This window comes from Anoplophora glabripennis, unplaced genomic scaffold (genome assembly GCF_000390285.2).
Source record: "Anoplophora glabripennis isolate ALB-LARVAE unplaced genomic scaffold, Agla_2.0 scaffold566, whole genome shotgun sequence".
In the NCBI taxonomy this organism is placed as follows: domain Eukaryota; kingdom Metazoa; phylum Arthropoda; class Insecta; order Coleoptera; family Cerambycidae; genus Anoplophora; species Anoplophora glabripennis.
The window spans coordinates 93144-116723 of NW_019416687.1; the positions used below are offsets into that span (position 1 = coordinate 93144).

Genomic DNA, 23580 nt, shown 5'->3' on the forward strand with positions numbered 1-23580 from the left:
ATAATATTGGATACCTGACCGTAGTTTTCTATTTGGATCAACTTTAAATAACGATTGTCGATATTTTAAAAAATAAAGGTACTTTACTCTTGAGCAAAATTTACATTTTTCGACAAACCTCGTATACGACTGCAAAAAATTGAAATCTGATTATTTCATTTTGGATTTTAGGCCATGCAGAACTCTTCATCAAGAATAACTTTTTCTCATAAAACCAAAAAAGAGAAGGAGCGTTAAATTGACGTCCACGGGATGTCGGTTATTCAATTTTGTATTGCGATGAAATTTGTTTGTACAATTGCGGTACAATAATTGTATTAATTCGAAATTGACACAATTATTGAAGTAAAAATTGTAACGTTAGTGGCTCGTTTAAATCAATCTAAATACGTCCACTGTAAAATCATCGTAGTGGGAGAGCGATAGTCTCCGCCTCGAGCTGTAACGCCCGTGCACCCGACCCCGCAACGATACCTTAGCAGTGTACAGAGAACGGACTCTTAAGGACAAAAAACGAATTAAAATTGGCCTGGATTTCCCTTGATACCTTCCGATTCTATAGCATGTCATTATTTCTGATGGTGCAATAGCGACACATAGTTTATTTTAAAATAAACGAATTATTTTATCTTCAACCTCTTCAGAGTTTTCACTTTCGGTTTCACCACCATAAATTATTAAATTGTTTCTCTTAGAATTTTGTTCTAATTTATCAATTCTTTCGTTTATTTCCTGTATATTTCCAGTAGTGATGAGAAGATCCGTTTATTTTCGCGACCCGGGTCATCCAGGGCATTTATTAAAATGATCCGTTCATGAAGACCCGTTCATATGAACGATAACAAAATAGTATCGAATACAATCTGTATCATTCGGCATCGGTCAATCCCTACACGATAGAATGCCTTTTTTGTCATGGTTTGCGGCTTGCGGCGGCTAATATCTTCCTACACCTGCACCTGCACTGTCAACATTTGATAGATTTATGGCCATATAGGTATTTATATGTATTTTTTTTAAAGAAACAAATAACTTATTTAATTCCAGACACTTTTTATAAATGTAAATCATGTTAGAAAATGCTTATGCAAAAAAATTATAAAGATATTGTGAGGAGCCCTTAAATCTCAAATTTAAAACAATTTTTATTTAGTTTAGTTTTATAACAGCACTCCTTGAAGCAATTTCGTAGTTGTATTATATTCCACTGTCGGTAAAGATTTAAAAAATGTCTGAAAAAAAATAATGTATGCAATTTTTTTACTGTTGGTGATAAGGCAAAATGCAATTTATTTCGTTCCAAATTGATGTCTTTTAAAGCAGGAGCAACTTATTATTAATTAAATATTTCTTTATATAACAGCGTTTTTATTAAAACTATATCAGTCAAATTCAAAGAAATATTGGTACCTAGTTTTACAATATTATCATGTTAACCTTATCAGTAAAAAATTAAAATTTCGTCTCCTTCATTCCATTCAGCACTATCATTTGATTGTATAAATAATGATGATCTTTCGTGGCTTTCATTCTGTATCAACACCTGCTCTCCAGTTCAGATCTGCAGGCACTGAGTTTGCGCTCAAATGAACGATGAGCGATGAACGGGTCAATCACGGGTCTTTTAGAAGATTCGGTCATTATGACCGAATCGTTCATGAACGACACATCACTAATTTCCAGTATTTTACTTTATTTCATTTACCATAAGCTTAACGTATCTTCTATCTTATTTGATTTCGTGTCTATTTGCTTACCAATCAGTTGTTTGCATATCTTCATAATTAACTCTGCACTAATATAATTCTCAGATTACACTTGCTGTCATGTTTTTGACATCTTTATCGTTCTGGCACAACTAGACTTCAGATATTATATTAGCAACAAATGGCTTGTTTAAAAATGAATTATTCTTTCACTTTATTTGCATTAACAAAACGATTATGACTTGTTGACTTTTTGTTAACTTAATATAGATGTTATTGTATATCCATTTATGTCTTAATAAGTAATTTTCTGGGACCTGGCACAAACGCGACTAGTCGCTGACATAGTATACATACTCTACATGATGATGAAATAATAGGCAAGCAATTCTATCGAGAGCACTGGCACTGAGCGTCTTGCTTTACGCAGTCTATTTTGAAACTTTTTTAAAATGATGTCAATCCCGAAAATCTCGGGATCAGGAAAACTTAATCCCGAAAATTTCGGGACTGAAAAGCGATCGGGATCCCGGGATCAAATCCTCTAATTGCAACACAACCATCATGTGGTCACAGTTAAACCGCTAATCTGGTATCAGTCTTTGTTTGTGGTTTTTTCTTACACCTATCTTTTTTAGTTGTCTATATTTTCAACTGTTCTTTTTTCTATTACTTTATGTTTAAAAATTTTTGTAATAAAAGACAAAACAAATTTCTTTTTAAGCCCATAACTTTTTAAGGAGGCATTTTGTTACTGAAGTATATTCATTTAATTGTTTGTTTTGGGCAGAAGAAACTTTAGTTAAATTGTTTTTACCTAATTATGACTCACTTTGTATATGAAATATCTACTACCTATAGCTTAATAAAAAAGCAAAATACATGGTACATGCATGCCACATAATGTAAAATTAAGTAAAATATATAAATGCATATACATATGTATACATGTATTTCTTACCAACTTAGACCTTTGGCAGACAAAAGCATTACTTCCTTCCAAGCCCTAAAAATAAATTTAATATAAATTATACAATTCACAACTAGTGAGAGGGTTAACCAATGAGGAAATTAATGTACTGAGAGGCCCATTTTGAGTGAGAATGGAGAGTAGAAGTTAAATGGTAATGAAAAAATATATATATAGGCGTCCTATGCTCCTTTTGCGACCTTAGTTCAGTGATGCAAATAAATCTTAGCTAACTAAAATGGTTATGGGTAACAGAGGATTCCTCAAATTTATTTGGTTTAAGAGATATATTAAAATCAACACAATGTTAAAATGTTTTTTATATGATTTTTTCCATAAAACATAATAGCATACTCAGTTCTTTACTTCAGAGAAATGACACTGAAGTTTGCTATTTCCAAGGAAACACCCTGTACAGTTTTAAATCAATTTTTATTTTTTTTGCATTGCCTTTCAAATAATATAATAATATTATGTAATTAGTAAAGACCGGATTTTATGCAATTGCATATTTTATGCATATTGTGCATATATCTTCAAATTTGGTCATTTAATGCATATGTAGGATTTCTTTGCATATCTTGCATATTTACGTTATTTTTTCTATTTTTGGAAAGTAGAAATAAAGAAATTTTGTTGTCATTTACTTATCATGGGCATTCGGACAGGTAGGTAGTTTAATACCTACATAAAGCCATAAAAGTTTAAACCCAATAATAATTAATTATAGATTAAATATTTAAAATAGTTTAATACCTACATAAAGCCATAAAAGTTTAAACCCAACAATAATCCAAAAATATTCAGGTAAATATTAATAGATTTTTATAGCTTTGTTAAGCTGAGGTTTGAATACCTACTATACCTCTACTATAAATTATTTTCATCCTTTTTGAAATTACTAGTATCAGTGTGGTTGCAGTAGTTCGAACACCTAAAGTGTGCCCAAACAAACTGAATGTGAATTACGTAGCGAACATGCCAAAAATTCAAAGTGCCTCGTGGATTAAACCATGTCCAGAACTTATTTTGGATGGCGATCGCATTTTTTGCAAGGCTTGTTCAAAAATTGTTTCCTGCTCGAAGAAATTCCAAGTAGACCAGCACGCCAAGACGCCGTCCCACATTTCTAAAGCTAACAGAATCAAATCGGGTCCTGTTCAGTCAACGTTGAAGCAAGCTGTGGAAGTCAGCAGTAATCAACACCATGGGCAGACCAAATTTAATGAAGATTTGTGTAGAATGTTTTTGGCTACGAATATTCCTCTCCACAAGATGACCAACCCTCAAGTGAAGGCATTTCTGCAAAAGTACTGCAAATTTAACACTCCAGATGAATCTACATTAAGAAAAAACGTCGTTGGAAAGGTATATGCTTCAGTGATAGAAGAAATTAAGAAAGAAATTGCAGATAACTACATATATATTATTTTTGACGAAACAACTGATGCTTGCGGTCGTTATATAGCTAATCTAATGACTGGAAAACTTTCTGAAGAACCTGGAAAACCTCATCTTATAGCAGTAAAAGAACTTGAAAAAACAAACAACCTAACAGTTACCCGTTATATTCAAGAAACATTAACACATTTCTATCTGCCACATCCAGTCCCTACAGATAAAGTTCTTATTCTGTTGTCCGATGCTGCACCGTATATGTTAAAGGCAGGGCGGAATTTAAAAATATTTTATGAAAATATTGAACCGGCTTTAATTCCAAACTTAAAATTTTGTCCTGTAACTTCGGTTGATGTAGAAAGATCATTTTCTTTATATAAACATATTCTTAGTGACCGAAGGCATAATTTTATAGTAGGAAACCTTGAAACACATATTGTTACTAGTGTACATGTTTTAATTTCAATCAGTATTACTATATTAATTCTGCTTACTTTGTTAAATAAAATGCTGATTCTGTAAAATAAATAATATAAACTGTTAGTTCCCGACAGCAAGATGTTGATGAAAGCTACAAATAATTAAGTGCACATCAGTGAGTTTACTGCTGTCTAATTGGCAAGTGACCGATAAGCAACTGCAACTATTGTAAATCAAATCATTTCGACGAAAACGAAGCAAACAGTACGTCTCATTCAGTCTTGTCATTTAATTCTTTATTGCTTATCCATTGTCCGATTGGCAAAACAAACCACCTGATTAGTCATTAGACCATAAAAAACCGTAACACACATTAAGCACAGTCTAATATTAGAAAATATGAAAAACAAATTAAAAAGGCGAACACAAAATTTAATTTTTATTTTATTTTTTATTTTATTTTAAAAATTACAACATCCAACAGTTTATACTAATTACAGGATGAGGTAACAATGACAATACATTAAATCACAGCAAATAAAATAACACACACAAGAACTAATCTAAAAACACTTTTTTAATACCGGTAATGGTTGTGTTAAATATATCAAGCTGGCTGCTTATTAAATTGTAGTTAGTGCAACACTGAAATAACGGAGACTTGCTTAAAACATTAGTTCGAAGGACAGGAAGATGGAATGTAGCAACAGAGCGTAAAAAGAACCTAGGAATATTTAACCCTAACTTTTGCAAAATGTTAGAATCATCAGTTTTATTGTTCAATAGTTTAAACAAGAAAATAGATGAATGGCACTGCCTACGAATACTTAAACTTTTAAAACCATGTCTCTGAAGCAAAAAGTCATAAGGTATACCAATCTCAGGCTAGATGCCATCAGATTTGAAAGACAACAGTTTCAGGAAACGTCTTTGAACAACTTCCAGCTTGACAGATTGTGTCTGATAATACAGATTCCATACTACAGAGGCATACTCTAACTTTGTCCTTACATACGCGTAATATAGAATTTTTAATGTTACAAGATTAGCAAAGTCCCTACTATATCGAGCTATAAAACCATACATACGCTTAGACTTGGCAACTATGTTATCTATATGCGCATTGAAGGACAGACATTTGTCAAATATTACACCTACGATATTGTTTACTCTGTAATCATAACTGATTAGGTCTTTTTTGAGGGAATAGGACATTACATTACATTTTGTAACATTGATCTCAAGATGATTTAAACTGCACCATTCTACAACACGTTTTGTTATTATATAATCAAACACAGTCAGCCTCAGATTGGATCTCACAATAAATTTTCAGGTCATCTGCATAAAGAAGGCATTGGACATCTATTATACTAACAATATCATTAATAAAAATATTTAAAACCATTGAGCATGACATACTGTTTTCAATCCATCAGATAAGAAGTGAACAGGTTGATTAAGTTTAACGACAAACCACACGATAATAATTTTCTTAATTGCATGCCATGATCAAGTCTGTCAAATGCCTTCGACATGTAGTATATATGACATCGACCTGTCAACATTCTGCTGACATGATGATATAACCGATTGTGCAGAAGAATTTCAAAAACCTTGCAAAAATTGGAAATAATCAATATAGGTCTGAAATTTATAATATTGGACTTATCACCCTTTTTATAGATAGGACAGATCTTAGATAATTTTCATATATCAGGAATTCTAGCCGTTTTTAGACATATATTTATAAATACACTTAAAGGACGAGCAAGAACATATGCACAATCGCACAACAAAAATGCTGGAATATTGTCAGGACCAGTTGTCAACTTAGGTTTTATTTGCACGCCTTACCTCAGTATCACTGAAACTATCGATATTTAAAACTGCTTAGTTGTTTGTTACAATATCGTTAAAATTAAAATTACTTGATGGCAAATATGATTTAGCAACGAAATCAGCAAACGCATCCATTATTTCTTGCGGTTTAGTGAGCTGAGTATTATTACCCAACTAATACAAATGCTGCTATTACACCACTCAAAGTTATATAACTGTTTTTTAATAGCAGCAAATTTGGTATATAAAAAAGTTGTTAGAACATTCTAATAGTAAAATTATGCAACAATTTTATAAAGGTTTTATTAGAGACTTATAAACGTGGTAAATGAAACTTCTATAAAAGTTTAAAGTGTAATAGCTGCTTCCTTGTTTGTTATAATGTTATATAAGCAGTTATCGGTCAATTGGTAAAGCTCTAATATAATATATTGATTGCACTATTAATGTTCTATAATATTATCATTTAAATAGACTATATGATTAAATTATAAATTATTTTAGCTTTTTAAGGTATATAATATCACAACGAACTTTAAAAAAGAATCTATAAAAGGGTTTTATTACAGCTGTAAGCAGAATAGTTAAACAGTTTCTTCTCAATTAAAAAGCTATTTTTGAGAGAGCAATATATATTGTACTTATAAAACCACTATATAGTAAAGCTTTCAAAGACATAAAAATATATATGGAGATTGTCCCTAACCTAAAAATCAGTGAATCAGAAGGTTTGTTGGTAGTAATAAGTAAATATCATTACAATTTGTTTTTATGGCTGTAGTATTTTTAACGTAATAAATATTTTGATAACTTTCATGAGATATTTTGATTTAATCGGGGACATGCAGTGATTTTTTTATCGAAAATCAAGCGATATTCGAAAAAGTGAGGCGACAGGTTTTACAGGAAAACACTGAAATAATTAATTTTAATCGTATTACGTTCAAATAAGCCCTTTATTATTTCAAACAAACCTGCCAAGTTTCATTAAAATCGCTGAAAGTGTAGTTTGTTTATACGATACGTCGTTGCTTTTACGGTAACTGCAAAATTATTTTGTGCTGCAAACAACAATATTAAATACTGTAATACTGTTTACTGATTATAATAATTTCATTAATTATTAATTACAATTAACACTAACTGATAATGATTTCATCTTTAGACATCTATTCACGTCTCATCTAGAATGTACTCGTTGTTTATGACCCATAAGCGGCTGATTTGCCCATATATGATTATGCCAACTTGTGACTTTGTGACAGTACTCCGTACATTTGTACTCTAATAACAGTGCTATTAGTTGAAAGTGTTTTTTCATTCAAAATCTTCAGTTTCTTTCAGAACATTTTAAAATACAAGAAAGCACTTACAATGTCTACTGGCCATACCATCTACCCATCATACTTACATTCTACTTTACTTTACTATTTGTTGCCTAATTTAAAAAAAAAACTTCTTTTCTGTTGATGCCACTGGAATTGTAGCAGTAAGCAGTTTACGCAGAATTTTTAAACTGACAGTAGACAGCAAATTTCTATACAAAATACTATATAAAATATTTAAAATCTTAATTATTTTATAATAGATTTATAGTTACTGTGGTAGAAACATCCTCCTAACGGCCATATTTTTCAAACATGCTTAGGACAAGATATCAGCCTTATTGCACACCAGAATTACGCCAAAAAGAAATTCAATTTTATAATATATGTATGAAATAATTAGTTTAATGCATGTCTATTGAATTATATTTAATAACTTATTATGTACATATTCTTTATTTTTTTATTAAATCGAAAATTGTGTCATCATTTTTCAAAATTTATTACAGATGATTGTCAAATTTGCTTAATTTTAAAGGCACTTAGTTTTTTTTAAAGGTATCGTGGTATATTTCATCAATAAAATTTTCAATGCAAGTAGTTTTTGATTCTCTAGATACACATTTAATTTTATTGCTAATGACTGTATATTGGTAAACATTAACTCTTGAGTATCCTTATGTAGCCAACAATCAGCCATATCCCAAAGCTTTTATTAATAAAACGATTTAGTATATAAACGCATATATTATATTGCTAAAAAGTTTTCATTGTACTGTATGTTGGAAACATTAATACAATATTCATCGAGTTCAAGTTGAAAAAATAGCTTTTATAAAACACGTATAAAGCTTTTCTTTGGAGACAATTTATATCACCACTATACAGCAGGCCAGAAAACAACAAACCAGCAAATTTGTTTGATAAGACAATAGTATACATAGATTATGCAGCCTATGTTTTCTGTATAAAGGTTTTATAGTATATTTTATAAATGCTGTAAGAATGTAACGAAAGACATTGTAATTTGGAAGGATTATTTTTTTTTGGAAGGATTATTTTTTATGTTTGCCTTCGCTGACAAAACGTAGTTCCGGTATGCTGCATTAACATCAGTTTTAACTTGTTTCCGTAAGTCTTTAAACTCATTACATGCTGCAACATCATTGAATCTTTTATACCTTTTGAATAGTTTATATTTACGTTTAATAGATTTAATTATGTTTAATTTAAACCAGGGAGGAAATTTGTTTCTTGTATTTTGGCTATGTTTGGGAACACATTGATCTATAACGTTATAAAGTTTACTATAAAAGTGGGAGCACACATCTTCAACATTTCCACACATTTGTAGACATGACCAATCAATGTTACGGATCATTCCATGTAACGATACATAATCCCCTTTTCTGAAGTTATATGAATTGATGAGTGAAACTGAAAATGTATTTTTACGGTTAACAGTAACTTTGGCCTTACACTCAATATTAATAGCAGGGTGATATTCACATTCAGTATCAATAGGATGAAGGCAGCGTTCAATAGTGACCGAGCAGTTTGAAAAAACTAAATCTAAAAGCTTATCATGAGAATTATATATATTAAACTGAGTGAAGTTAAATATCTCTGAAAAATCTATAAGAGCAGTAGTGTGTGCACTTAACTGTCCAGATCTAACAGACGAGATATAACTAGGCAGATTGAAGTCACCCAATAGCAATACTCTATTGTTGAATAATAAAGGTAAAGACAACAACGTGTCAAATAACTGGTTAAATGTTGTTACCGGTGAGTTAGCGGGTATACAGGGTGTTAAAAAAAGAGTGTAAAATATTTCAGGAGGTAATAGTATGAACCAAAATAAGCAGAAAAGTCTTAATAAACATGGGTCCGCAAAGTAACGGTTGCGGAGATATGGACCACTATTCGTTTTTCACAGTTTATTTTATTAGTAATAAACCGACAAAGGAAGGAACAAACAAAAAACAAAGTTACAGAAGATGTTCAAAGTGCCCTCCGTCCATTTCCAAGCAGGCACGACATCTTCGTCTCAACGATATTCGAACTCTTTCGAAAACACCCTCCATGGTTTGGATTTCTTGACACTTTTGATTAATCCGTAGCTGCAGCTCTTCCAGGCTATTTACAGGAGTACCATACACTAATGTCTTCAAATATCCCCAAACAAAGAAATCTAGAGGGTTCAGATCAGGCGATCTTGGAGGCCATAAAACAGGGCCGACCCTTCCTACACATCTATGTGGAAAAGTTTGGTGTAAATGCTCTCTAACGGCCATAAAAAAATGAGCTGGAGCACCATCATGCTGGAACCACATTTGTTGCCTCTGATTCAAAGGAATGTCTTCCAAAAACTCATACAGTGTGTTCTGCAGAAAGTTGAGGTAAGCAGCGCCTGTTAATCGGTTTGGTAAAACAACAAGACCTAGAAACCTGTCACCTACAATACCCATCCAAATGTTTAATGAAAAACGTGCCTGATGTCCAGATTCTATTACAGCATGAGGATTTTCGTCGGCCCAAATATGCGTATTGTGAAAATTAAACACTCCATTTCTTGTGAACCCGCCCTCATCAGTAAAAAGAATGTTTGCAAGAAAACGAGGGTCTTCAGCATCATGACGTAGAAACCAGCGGCAAAAAACCAAACGTGCTTGATGATCATTTATTGGATTTAAGGCCTGTATTCGTTGCACATGGTATGGATAAAGCAGTTGCTCGTGAAGGATTCTCCAAACAAGAGGACCACTAATTGCTACCTCGGCTGATATTCTCCGCACACTCGTACCTGGATTCTGCTCTAGCAGTGCTAGAATTTCTTCTTCTGCTCTAGGAGTGGATACCGACCTTGGTCTTCCGGATAAATGGCACTGTTTGCTCAAGGAACCGGTATCACGCAATCTTTGGTGAATTCTTCCAAACATGCGTTGTGAAGGAATCTGGCGATTTGGATAAGCGTCAACTTAAAGACGTCGCGCTTCGGTGGCGTTCCCACTAGCATGACCATACATGAAATGCATGTCTGTTAATTCTGCGTTAGAGTAACCAGCCATAGCGAAAGAAAACTTGTGCACTGAGGACAACTGTACTGTTTATTTCTCTAAACATCAACCAACTATTATAAGAAAATACACAACGTTTTTGCAAAATAAAAAAGGGGCTAAAAAACATAATACATTCCATATCTCCGCAACTGTTACTTTGCGGACCCATGTTTATTGAGACTTTTCTGCTTATTTTGGTTCATACTATTACCTCCTTAAATATTTTACACTCTTTTTTTAACACCCTGTATTCACGACAATTAAAGATGACGTTTGACTAAATACTTTAACAATTATGACATCAATCTTTAACCTACTTAACTCATCATAATTATCTATACTGACTTGGGAAGAGGAAAATAGTCTGTCAACAGCTACGAGCACACCACCTCCCCTTGAGCACTGTGTCTGAACATAATTGCGATCCGTACGGTACACTAAGTAGTTATTCGGAAAAATTCATTAGAGTTGAAAGATTTAAAATTTTTAGAACTTTTAAAATTAACATTCAGATACAAACGTGATCCTCAGTATTTAATGCATCAACTCACATTGATACGACTTCATAAAAATTAAAGACAATACGACTACGGACTAAGATTAAAAGAATTAAGAGTAATGATTATAACAAAAATTAATTTCCCAAATCTACAAATTAGAGATTATCAAATGAAAGAGATATTCAAAATAATATTATACATGCAATATATGCCAAACAAAATCCACCAATAGAAATTACTCATACTAATTTATTCTTTATTAACAACAATACTTTTCTAACAATAATTGATCCATTTTCCAAATTTGCACATAACTAGAAAATCTAGAAATCAGCCATAGAGGTAAATGGAAGATTAAATTACATTCATATTCTTTGTAGGAGTATCTAAAGAGATAATGTGATAATGGAACAGAATTTAGAAACCATACAGCAATAAATTTTTTTAACTACATAAAATAAAATGAACGTTTACAGTCTATATTACTAGACCAAATTTGTCGTTTGACAAAAGGAAAACCAAATGAAAACATAAAAATTCTTATGAAATTAGCAGTTATGGGTTACAATAATACTCCCCACAGTAGTACTCCATCTGAAATATTATTTGGACACCTTAACCAAACATTACCTTTCGATATAAACGAGGAAAATATATTCACAAACTACATTAAAAATTATGCAAAGAATTTATGAAACAATTCAAAATAAAATATTAACAGAAAAAGAGAAATATACAGAGAACATAAATAAAAACCGTACCAATCCAGAGAATTTAAATCCTGATAAATAAAAAATTATCAAAATACAAAATGAATTGGAGATATTTTTAAACCAAACTAGAACAAGGCCTAGACAAAAAGTATAAGCACGCCATGGAACCTATCACAAAAAGAGAATAGGAACGTCCAGGTATTCGACTACATGGAAGACCTAAGAAAGCAAATAACTACAATGGCACGCTTATTGCTTATCCTAACCCCATTTTTCCCACGAATACTTTGTCAAATTAAAATAACCCCTGTTGAAAATGGACTACTAATGTTAAAATTAGGAACTATGCGATCTATTGAGACAAACTTATACATTATATAAATCTAAAACCAAAACAAAAAGAACTGACAAACAAAAACTATTATTACTTCACAAAAAAATACAAGACAGGGATAATAAAACAAACGTTAACACAGGACTATCAACCTCAGTTATATAAGTTTTATGATTAACTTCAAAAACAAAAACTGAACTAAAAATCTTGCACCTAATGCAAAATCTCACCTAAATATGGATTAGTAACCTCGTAGGTAGCACATATGAATGGCTCTCTGGCACAATGTGACGACTCTGATCATAAAATAATAAATAAAGCAATTGCCAAATTAAACAAAAATAACAATCAAATTGAATATCTACTGAAAATACAAATTAGCTTAACAATACAATTGATTGATGACTATAACAAGACTATTACAATATTGTCGGCAAATCAGAAAAATATTCAAAATTTCATGATTATACAAAATTTAATGAACTTTATCTTTAATGAACTTACACATACTATCTACTGTCTCAATCCATAATATCTTATGAGAATTATTCATTAATCTTAATTATGTACAGGGTGTTTGGAAAAGTTGGTACAAAATTTAAGGAAGTGAAAGTAGAGCCAAAAATAATCAAAAAAGTTCCTATAAACATTGATCCTCTGGAGCACCGTTACTGAGATATGGCCCTGTAAAAGGGTTTCATCATTTGGATATTTTTTAAAATAACTTTCTTTCTGATTAACATAATGGAATGAAAATGGTATGTAATAATCATACCATAAAAGGATAGTTTTCTAACTACCCTTAACAGAAATTTTCTGAATTTTTTTTATTCCTTTGAATTCAAATTCAACCAAATAATATTATTTTTTAATGAATTAGACTTTTTGAAGAAAAAATGTCCTTACTTTTTTTTTTCAAATTCTGTGTAATTTAATCAGAAATAATTATTTTTTAAATAATATATGGCTCAGAACAGTAACTTTTTTTAAACATTTTCACATAGTAGGCACCTTTCATGGCGACAGTTTCGTTGTAATGATACTAATGATTGTCACTTTCGTGTGCTATCGCTTAAATTCTTACGTTTCTTAGTTGTGATCTTTGTGCTTGACTTTGCATTTCATTTGATTTTTTTACAACCAAGAACCATCATGCTTTTACTAACCATAAATATGCTGATATGCATTTTATTTATGGTTTTTGTAATGGAAATAGTCTGGCGGCTCAAAAAGTATCGGCAACGTTTCCCTGATAGAAGGCGACCTTCTGCAAAATTATTTGGGAAAATTCATGTAAGAACGATGGAATCAGGAGCCCTACCTCCAAGATATCGTGAACTTGGCCGTCCAAGGAGGCGTAGGCATGATTTAGACGTAGTAATTTTAGGATTTTTTTAACTTATCCTACTGCGAGAGTAAGAAGAGCGTCTGCTCATGATGATTCATGGTTGTAAAAAAATCGAATAAAATGCAGTCAAGCACAAAGATCACGATTAAGAAGGTAAAGAAACATAAGAATTTAAACGATAACACGCGAAAATGACAATCATTAGTATCATTACAATGAAACTTTCACCATGAAAGATGCCTACTATGTGAAAATGTTAAAAAAAGTTACTGTTCTGAGCCATACATTATTTACAAAATAATTATTTCTAACTAAACTACGTAGAATTCGAAAAAGAAAGTAGGTACATTTTTTCTTCAAAAAAGTCTAATTCATTAAAAAATAATATTATTTGCTTGATAATTCAAAGGAATAAAAAAAATTTGAAAAATTCCGGTTAATGGTAGTTGGAAAACTATCCTTATTTAGGTATAACCGATTTTAATGAAACTTATGATAGTTAAAGATCCTTATGGTATGATTATTACCTACAATTTTCATTCCATTATCTTAATCAGAAAGAAAGGGGTCTCACTATCCAAATCGTGAGACCCCTTTGGAGGGCCAAACCTCAGTAACGGTGCTCCGGAGGACCAATGTTTATAGGAACTTTTTTTACTATTTTTGGCTCTACTTTCACCTTCTTAAATTTTGTCCCAATTTTTCCAAACACCCTGTATATCTTAATTAATTACATTTACATTATGGAACTTGGTTCATAGCGCAATTTTTCAGAAACAAAGTATGTTTTACAAAAAGCTAAAGAATTGTATATTACTCAAGATATTTTAGATTTAGATCACTTTTAAAATTATCTTTACTTAGGAACATCTGTTCACTTCTCAAATAACAATACTATATTTATTATTAGATTGCCAATTTTCACAAGTGAGATACTCCCATCATCACTTAATCTGTTTCAATTCAAAACTTTACTATTATTTCAATCTCTCCCTTGATGGGAATGAGTACTGAAACTTATATTTGTGACACCAAGTCAACTGTTGCTTCCACCCATTACTATTCAAGGGAAACCATAAAAACTGCCAATTCCACTACATATCCTTGAAAACTACTACTACTATTGAAAAAAATCAAATATTAATAATGGCAACTACCACTCTCCAAATTCCTGATTGTCAAATGGAAACCAGCAATCGTAGGCTTACCCAAAATCATATAAAAAAACATTTACACATCTATTTTTATATCTCTTATAACATAAATACAAAGAACCCGTTGAAATCAATTAAATTTGATATCCTAAACTACTTTTTTTCTCCATCTATTACTATTTAGTTCTGAATTCTGCAATTCCACCCAAAATAGGCAACTCTGTACATTTTAAAAAGAATATGCAAAGAGCAGCAAGTTATATTTAGAATTATATTAAAGAATGCAAGAGAATGCAGAAGAATAAAAGGATATATGAAATAAGAAGGATGAAAAAATAAACTGAGAATAGTAAAATATTCCCTACGAGGAAATAGATCTAGTTTTCTGAGTAGTGAATGACCCCTCGACAACTAGATAATGTTTACAAAAGTATAGGAATAAAGTCCAAGGAACAAATATTGAATTCACATGCAATTGTATTAATTTTTCACGGGTGTGAAGTTATCCACATCCACATTTTCTAGTAGGACTAGAATCAATAAAGTCGTCGCCTCACAAATTTTGTAAAAAAAATCATTGCTCCTTTATAATGTTTTTATTTTAGCATAGATCGATAGCAAATGAGTAATTATAAAGAGTAACGATTACAGATTCATTCATCATCCCGTACGGGGGATGAAAAGAGAATTTCATTAAAAACTTTCTTGTTTTGTTATTACGTGCCTTCGAGTTTTCAATTCACCATAGATCGACAGGAAATTATAAATTACATTAATTAACAGTGTCACATTCATTTGTCAGCCCATACAGGGGGATGAAATGGGGTGAATTTCATAAAAAAAATTAATTGCTTCGTTACAGCGTATCTTTGAGTTTTCATTTCACCATAGATCGACAGGAAATAAAAAATTACACTATCTAACAGTCTCACATTCATTTGTCAGCCCGTACGGGGGGATGAAATGGGGTGAATTTCATAAAAAAATTAATTGCTTCGTTATAACGTGTCTTCGAGTTTTCATTTCACCATAAATCGACAGGAAATAAAAAATTACACTAACTAACAGTGTCACATTCATTTGTAAGCCTGTACGGGGGGATGAAATGGGGTGAATTCCAAAAAACAAATTAATTGCTTCGTTATAACGTATCTTTGAGTTTTCATTTCACCATAGATTGACAGGAAATAAAAAATTATACTAATTAACAGTGTCACATTCATTTGTCAGCCCGTGCGGGGGGATGAAATGGGGTGAATTTCATAAAACAAATTAATTACTTCGTTATAACGTGTCTTCGAGTGTTCATTTCACCATAGATCGACAGGAAATAAAAAATTACACTATCTAACAGTCTCACATTCATTTGTCAGCCCATGCGGGGGGATGAAATGGAGTGAATTTCATAAAAAAAAAATTAATTACTTCATTATAGCGTGTCTTCGAGTTTTCATTTCACCATAGATCGACAGGAAATAAAAAATTACACTATCTAACAGTCTCACATTCATTTGTCAGCCCGTACGGAGGGATAAAATGGGGTGAATTTCATAAAAAAAATTAATTACCTTGTTATAACGTGTCTTTGAGTTTTCATTTCACCATAGATCGACAGGAAATAAAAAATTACACTGTCTAACAGTCTCACATTCATTTGTCAGCCCGTACAGGGGAATGAAATGGGGTGAATTTCATAAATAAAATTAATTGCTTCGTTATAACGTGTCTTCGAGATTTCATTTCACCATAGATCGACAAAAAATAAAAAATTACACTAATTAACAGTGTCACATTCATTTGTCAGCTCGTACGGGGGGATGAAATGGGGTAAATTTCATAAAAAAAATTAATTGCTTCGTTATAACGTGTCTTCGAGTTTTCATTTCACCATAGATCGACAGGAAATAAAAAATTACACTATCTAACAGCCTCACATTCATTTGTCAGCCCATACGGGGGGATGAAATGGGGTGAATTTCATATAGGAAAGAAATTAAAACTTTACTATTACAGTCGTCCGATTGTGTCAGCAACATATGCTTAGTATGTGACAATATCGGAGACAGCTTATCCCAAACGTGCTCTATATGTAGAAGATTTCATGTCAAGTGTACTATTCTACAAAATAATATTTGCAAATTGTTTTAAATACTACAAAAAAAAAATTAAACAAAATTTAATAAACAATATAAAATAAAGAAATTATGTATGCAATTTAAATCAAAGGTATAAAAAACAGGCGAACAACTAGCAAAATATAATATGTAACCAGAATCTCAAACTGAAGCCAACAATTTTTGTTTATAAAATATCCTATTTCATCATATTGTACGGCCTCACAAATTTAAATGACATCTGTCCTAAATGTAAGTAATTAATTTCTCCATATTACATATCACAAAACTATAGTCCAGGTTAAAATAATGCAGTAACGAGTTTTTTACAAATTCACTTTATCATAGGTTTCACACCGTTCTTGACAATTTAAGGTGTGATTTTTCTATATAATTGCTCATTTATTTATTTATTTATTTATTTATTTATTTATTTAAAATACACATCCAACAGGCGATGCCCAATAACAGGATATGTTAAGTCTAGTCATAAAATATAAAAAAGTTAAAAGAGAGAAAAATTAACTATGAAAAAATAGAGAAAAAAAATAGTACAAACTTTCAAATGACACAGATATAAAGAACAAAATAAAAAGGTAACAAACTATAAAAGACAGATATGACTACATAAGTAAAGCATTTTTTATATCATTAGGCAAACAACAAAATTATTTTTATTATTTATTTTCTATCTTACTGTACTTGGAAACAATTTGATACAATGGTGATGCTACTACTCGTACGATGTTACTACTTGCTGCGGGTAAACTAAAAACATTATTACTTCTAGCTGATAGTCGCGGTACTTTGATATCAATATTAATTAAAACACCTGGACAGTCCAAAATGTTATGTAGAACTTTATACAAAAACATTACTTGAAAAACAGATCTTCTTTTCGCAGGGACATGAATATTGAATATTTACTGTCGATCGGTGCAAAATAAAGACTCGTATTCCCATTGAAACCGACAAATGATTCTTTTTATGAAATCCATCGCATTTCATCCCCCCACCCCATATGGGCTAACAAATAAATGTGAGACTGTTTATTGAAGTAATTACTTATTTTATGTCGGTCAATGGAAAAATAAAATCTCGAAGGCACGTTACAACGAAGCAATTGATCCTTTTTTATGAAATTCATCCCATTTCATCCCCCCGCATGGGCTGACAAATTAATGTGACACTGTTAATTAGTGTAATTTTTTATTTCCTGTCGATCTATGGTGAAATGAAATCTCGAAGACACGTTATAACGAAGCAATTAATTTTTTTAATGAAAGTCACCCCATTTCATCCCCCCGTAGGGGCTGACAAATGAATGTGAGACTGTTAGTGTAATTTTTTATTTCCTGTCGATCTATGGTGAAATGAACACTCGAAGACACGTTATAACGAAGTAATTAATTTGTTTTATGAAATTCACCCCATTTCATCCCCCCGCACGGGCTGACAAATGAATGTGACACTGTTAATTAGTGTAATTTTTTATTTCCTGTCGATCTATGGTGAAATGAAAACTCGAAGACACGTTATAACGAAGAAATTAATTTTTTTTATGAAATTCACCCCATTTCATCCCCCCGCACGGGCTGACAAATGAATGTGACACTGTTAATTAGTGTAATTTTTTATTTCCTGTCGATCTATGGTGAAATGAAAACTCGAAGACACGTTATAACGAAGAAATTAATTTTTTTTATGAAATTCACCCCATTTCATCCCCCCGCACGGGCTGACAAATGAATGTGACACTGTTAATTAGTGTAATTTTTTATTTCCTGTCGATCTATGGTGAAATGAAAACTCGAAGACACGTTATAACGAAGAAATTAATTTTTTTTATGAAATTCACCCCATTTCATCCCCCCGCACGGGCTGACAAATGAATGTGACACTGTTAATTAGTGTAATTTTTTATTTCCTGTCGATCTATGGTGAAATGAAAACTCGAAGACACGTTATAACGAAGAAATTAATTTTTTTTATGAAATTCACCCCATTTCATCCCCCCGCACGGGCTGACAAATGAATGTGACACTGTTAATTAGTGTAATTTTTTATTTCCTGTCGATCTATGGTGAAATGAAAACTCGAAGACACGTTATAACGAAGAAATTAATTTTTTTTATGAAATTCACCCCATTTCATCCCCCCGCACGGGCTGACAAATGAATGTGACACTGTTAATTAGTGTAATTTTTTATTTCCTGTCGATCTATGGTGAAATGAAAACTCGAAGACACGTTATAACGAAGAAATTAATTTTTTTTATGAAATTCACCCCATTTCATCCCCCCGCACGGGCTGACAAATGAATGTGACACTGTTAATTAGTGTAATTTTTTATTTCCTGTCGATCTATGGTGAAATGAAAACTCGAAGACACGTTATAACGAAGAAATTAATTTTTTTTATGAAATTCACCCCATTTCATCCCCCCGCACGGGCTGACAAATGAATGTGACACTGTTAATTAGTGTAATTTTTTATTTCCTGTCGATCTATGGTGAAATGAAAACTCGAAGACACGTTATAACGAAGAAATTAATTTTTTTTATGAAATTCACCCCATTTCATCCCCCCGCACGGGCTGACAAATGAATGTGACACTGTTAATTAGTGTAATTTTTTATTTCCTGTCGATCTATGGTGAAATGAAAACTCGAAGACACGTTATAACGAAGAAATTAATTTTTTTTATGAAATTCACCCCATTTCATCCCCCCGCACGGGCTGACAAATGAATGTGACACTGTTAATTAGTGTAATTTTTTATTTCCTGTCGATCTATGGTGAAATGAAAACTCGAAGACACGTTATAACGAAGAAATTAATTTTTTTTATGAAATTCACCCCATTTCATCCCCCCGCACGGGCTGACAAATGAATGTGACACTGTTAATTAGTGTAATTTTTTATTTCCTGTCGATCTATGGTGAAATGAAAACTCGAAGACACGTTATAACGAAGAAATTAATTTTTTTTATGAAATTCACCCCATTTCATCCCCCCGCACGGGCTGACAAATGAATGTGACACTGTTAATTAGTGTAATTTTTTATTTCCTGTCGATCTATGGTGAAATGAAAACTCGAAGACACGTTATAAAGAAGCAATGAATTTTTTTATGAAATTCGCCCCATTTCATCCCCCCGTACGGGCTAACAAATGAATGTGAGACTGTTAGATAGTGTAATTTTTTATTTCCTGTCGATCTGTGGTGAAATGAAAACTCGAAGACACGTTATAACAAAGCAATTAATTTGTTTTATGAAATTCACCCCATTTCATCCCCCCGCACGGGCTGACAAATGAATGTGATACTGTTAATTAGTGTAATATTTTATTTCCTGTCGATCTATGGTGAAATGAAAACTCGAAGACACGTTATAACGAAACAATTAATTTTTTTTATGAAATTCACCCCATTTCATCCCCCTGTATGGGCTGACAAATCAATGTGACACTGTTAATTAATGTAATTTATAATTTCCTGTCGATCTATGGTGAATTGAAAACTCGAAGGCACGTAATAACAAAACAAAAAAGTTTTTTATGAAATTCTTATTTCATCCCCCGTACGGGATGACGAATGAATCTGTAATCGTTACTCTTTATAATTACTCATTTGCTATCGATCTATGCTAAAATAAAAACATTCGAAGACACATTATAAAGAAGCAATGATTTTTTTTACAAAATTTTTGGGGCGACGACTTTATCGATTCTAGTCCTACTAGAAAATGTGGATGTGGATAACTTCACACCCGTTAATTTTTCCAAAAAAAAAAATGGTCAATAGGTACATATTTTTTTTTTGGAAATATTACATGACACCGGATATATGCTCCTTAAAACAATCATAGAACAATCACAAATTCCTTAGATAAAAACAGTTAAATTTAACTTTGTCCAAAAATATTTAACTTAAAAGTTACAGTCTTATGGTTTGTCATTAATGTCTGAGAACCGATTTGATATCTGAATGAAATTTCATACACATATGTATCAAAATCATTTTCAATCATTTCATTCCCTGTATCAGTGGCATACAAGGGAATGTCTGACTTTCTTTATGAAAATATCATCGCATTTCTTAGTTATTTGTTGAAATAATCCCAAGTAATAGTCCAAATAATGCCTGCTGTAAATTTATGTTAAAATTGCTAGATTTTTAGTTAAAACAGAAGATTCAATTTGTTGATCTGAAAAAATAAAAGTTTGAGATACCAAATCGATCGCATATCTGATACCGCTTGTGCTAGTTTCAAAAGATGTTACAAAATATATTTTGGGATCCGCAAATATATTATATCAGTGGATGCATCTCTTTAAAGGAACAAAGAAGTTTATATATTGTTGCTAAAATCTAGTTTACTTAAATTTCTAAATTTAGTGTCTCAGATATATTCCATCATAATCGTAACTATAGATTTCATTTTCCATTAACAAGAATAGTTGAGCTGTTCAATTCTTTCATATATTTTATAATAATACACATGGTATACTGATTGTACTTAAAATTGCATACAGTAGGCGCTCGCTAATCAGACATGTTTTAGACCATTAAGTTGTCTGATTACTGGAAGTGTCCGACTATTGGAAGTAATCCAAAATATCAGTCTGGCATTTAAAAACACACAATTTGATTACGCTATAAAGTTTAATATAAAGTAGGGTACATTTATTGAAAAACTATACTTTTAAAATTAAGTAAAATAATATGTATTATGTTAAGACTGACTGACACTGCCTAATAATAACCTATCTGTAGTGGCGTCAAGTAACAGGAGTAGTAGGGGTGGAGTGCAATGAACTTGCTTTTGTCCGATTACCGAGCGGTTACCCATCAAAACTGTCCGACTATAGAGCTGACCATTCCCACACGAAAAGTGTTCAAAACGTCGGAAATGTCCGACTATTGAACATCCGATTAGCAAGCGCCTACTGTATTAATGTTGCATTTTTTTGTGTGGAATTGACACAATATTTTTCCTCAAAAGATCCACAGCCAGGGAAAATATGTTCATCCATATACCACTAATGCAAGGAATGACATGGTTTGAAGATAATTTTTTTGCTTCTCATACTTTTCTAAAGTGTACCAAATTTGAATCAAAACTATATTACTTCCCAGAGATGAATAAAAAATCATTTCATAAGTAGGTCTTTCTAATTAAATTTTTTAAATAAGGTAAGGATACTTAAATTCAACTATTTTTACCTCAGAAACTAGTAGTTGCCATATGATGATTACTGCTTTCTGGAATTTAAATATATTCACAATTTTTAACGTAAAACTATTGTAATCAATTTCAAAAACTAATACTCTACTCTGTTTATCTAAAAAAAACATGTCATTCTATTACCAAAAAAAATATTGTAAAGAAAAAAATATTTGAAGAATGAATAAAAATGAATGTAAAATATTGGTACCTTATCCCCAGAAGCAGGATCAGTTACAGGAGTGTCTGAAACTGTACTGATATTTCTATTTCCAATAATCGTTCTAATTTCTATGTTCTCTGACATTTTTCTTACTGTTAACCGTATACAACAAACAGCTGGACTTCTGTGTCAAATGAAGTGGTTTCTATAGACGTTCCACCAATTAAAATAAAGTATTCATTTGGAATACAATGTAGTCTAGTCGTTACAAAGATAATTATTCACTACTTCTTAACGTTTCTTTTTAACGAAAATTTATATAAACTGAATTAATACATTAAGAACCGTAGCCAAGGTTAAAACGGATGTAATTTGAAGTTTTGTCTAGTTACTGTCACAAGTGTCACAGAACACAGAAAATATTGTAGAGATGTGTTTTGTGTTGTGATTTCCAGAGATATAGAGTAGGGAGAAGGCTCATTGACTTCTGCGCATCCTATTTTCGAGGGACACTACCAGTGTCGCCATTTTGAACATGAACTGTCATTGTCTATGAACATGAATTTGTTTTGTTTTGATTTTTGAGTGAGCAAGGTTATGTTTCGTGAATTATTTTTTAGTTACTATTTGTTTATATACATATAATTTACGCCTGGAGCAGCAAATTGGCACTGTGGACGTTTTTTAATATTCATTACATCGTTTCCACACTAAGGAAAACATTTATCTTTTATTGTTTTTGTTATGTCGTATGCTGTGAAGGGGTGCTTTTTAACATAAGCCGTTTTAAACCAAAAGGCATGGAGACTATACAAGGAGCCCGAACTCCATGTAAACAAAAATCTTACAAAAATAAGAGGGCGCTAGTGTTCCATATGTCCCATATGTAGAGAGGGGAGATAAAAAGCGGCAGTTTGAATTATAAATCAATCATGTCATTTTTGTAATGTGTTAAAAATTTTAAAATAAATAATGTAAGCTACTTTGAATTATATAAATCATGAAAATATGTCATTCCGGACTGTAATTAAACTAAATAGATAATAAAAAATATTAGCTTTATGAGAAGAATTTGGTGTTCGTAGAAAGAAACTAGTTTTCAAGGAATTTATGACGTGTCTTGTTAATATTAACCTATAAGTAAGGTTTATGTTTTTGATAATTACTTTGTTAAAGATTTTAGTTTAATGTTAGTAAAAGTCACATTTTATACAGGAAGTTGCCTTTAAAAAAATAGTAATTCTTGTATTATTAATATGGAATTTTTACTTGTGGTAATAAAAAATAGAATATAAAAAAA

General features: G+C 31.6%; 1 protein-coding gene across 2 annotated transcripts in view; it reads right to left on the minus strand.

Annotated features, from left to right (window-relative positions):
* The window catches only part of LOC108911759, a 26561-nt gene extending 3884 nt beyond the window's left edge, over positions 1–22677 (minus strand). Inside the window, exons 1-3 of one of the 2 annotated variants that reach the window (XM_018716771.1) lie at positions 22329–22677; positions 22117–22155; positions 2668–2712 (exon numbers count right to left, since the gene is read on the minus strand). In XM_018716771.1, coding sequence (XP_018572287.1) covers positions 2668–2712; positions 22117–22155; positions 22329–22424 — 180 coding nt within the window. In that variant the 5' untranslated portion in view covers positions 22425–22677. The remainder of the gene's footprint in view (positions 1–2667; positions 2713–22116; positions 22156–22328) is intronic. The other variant, XM_018716772.1, reaches the window with a different exon arrangement.
* Positions 22678–23580: the final 903 nt, after the last annotated feature.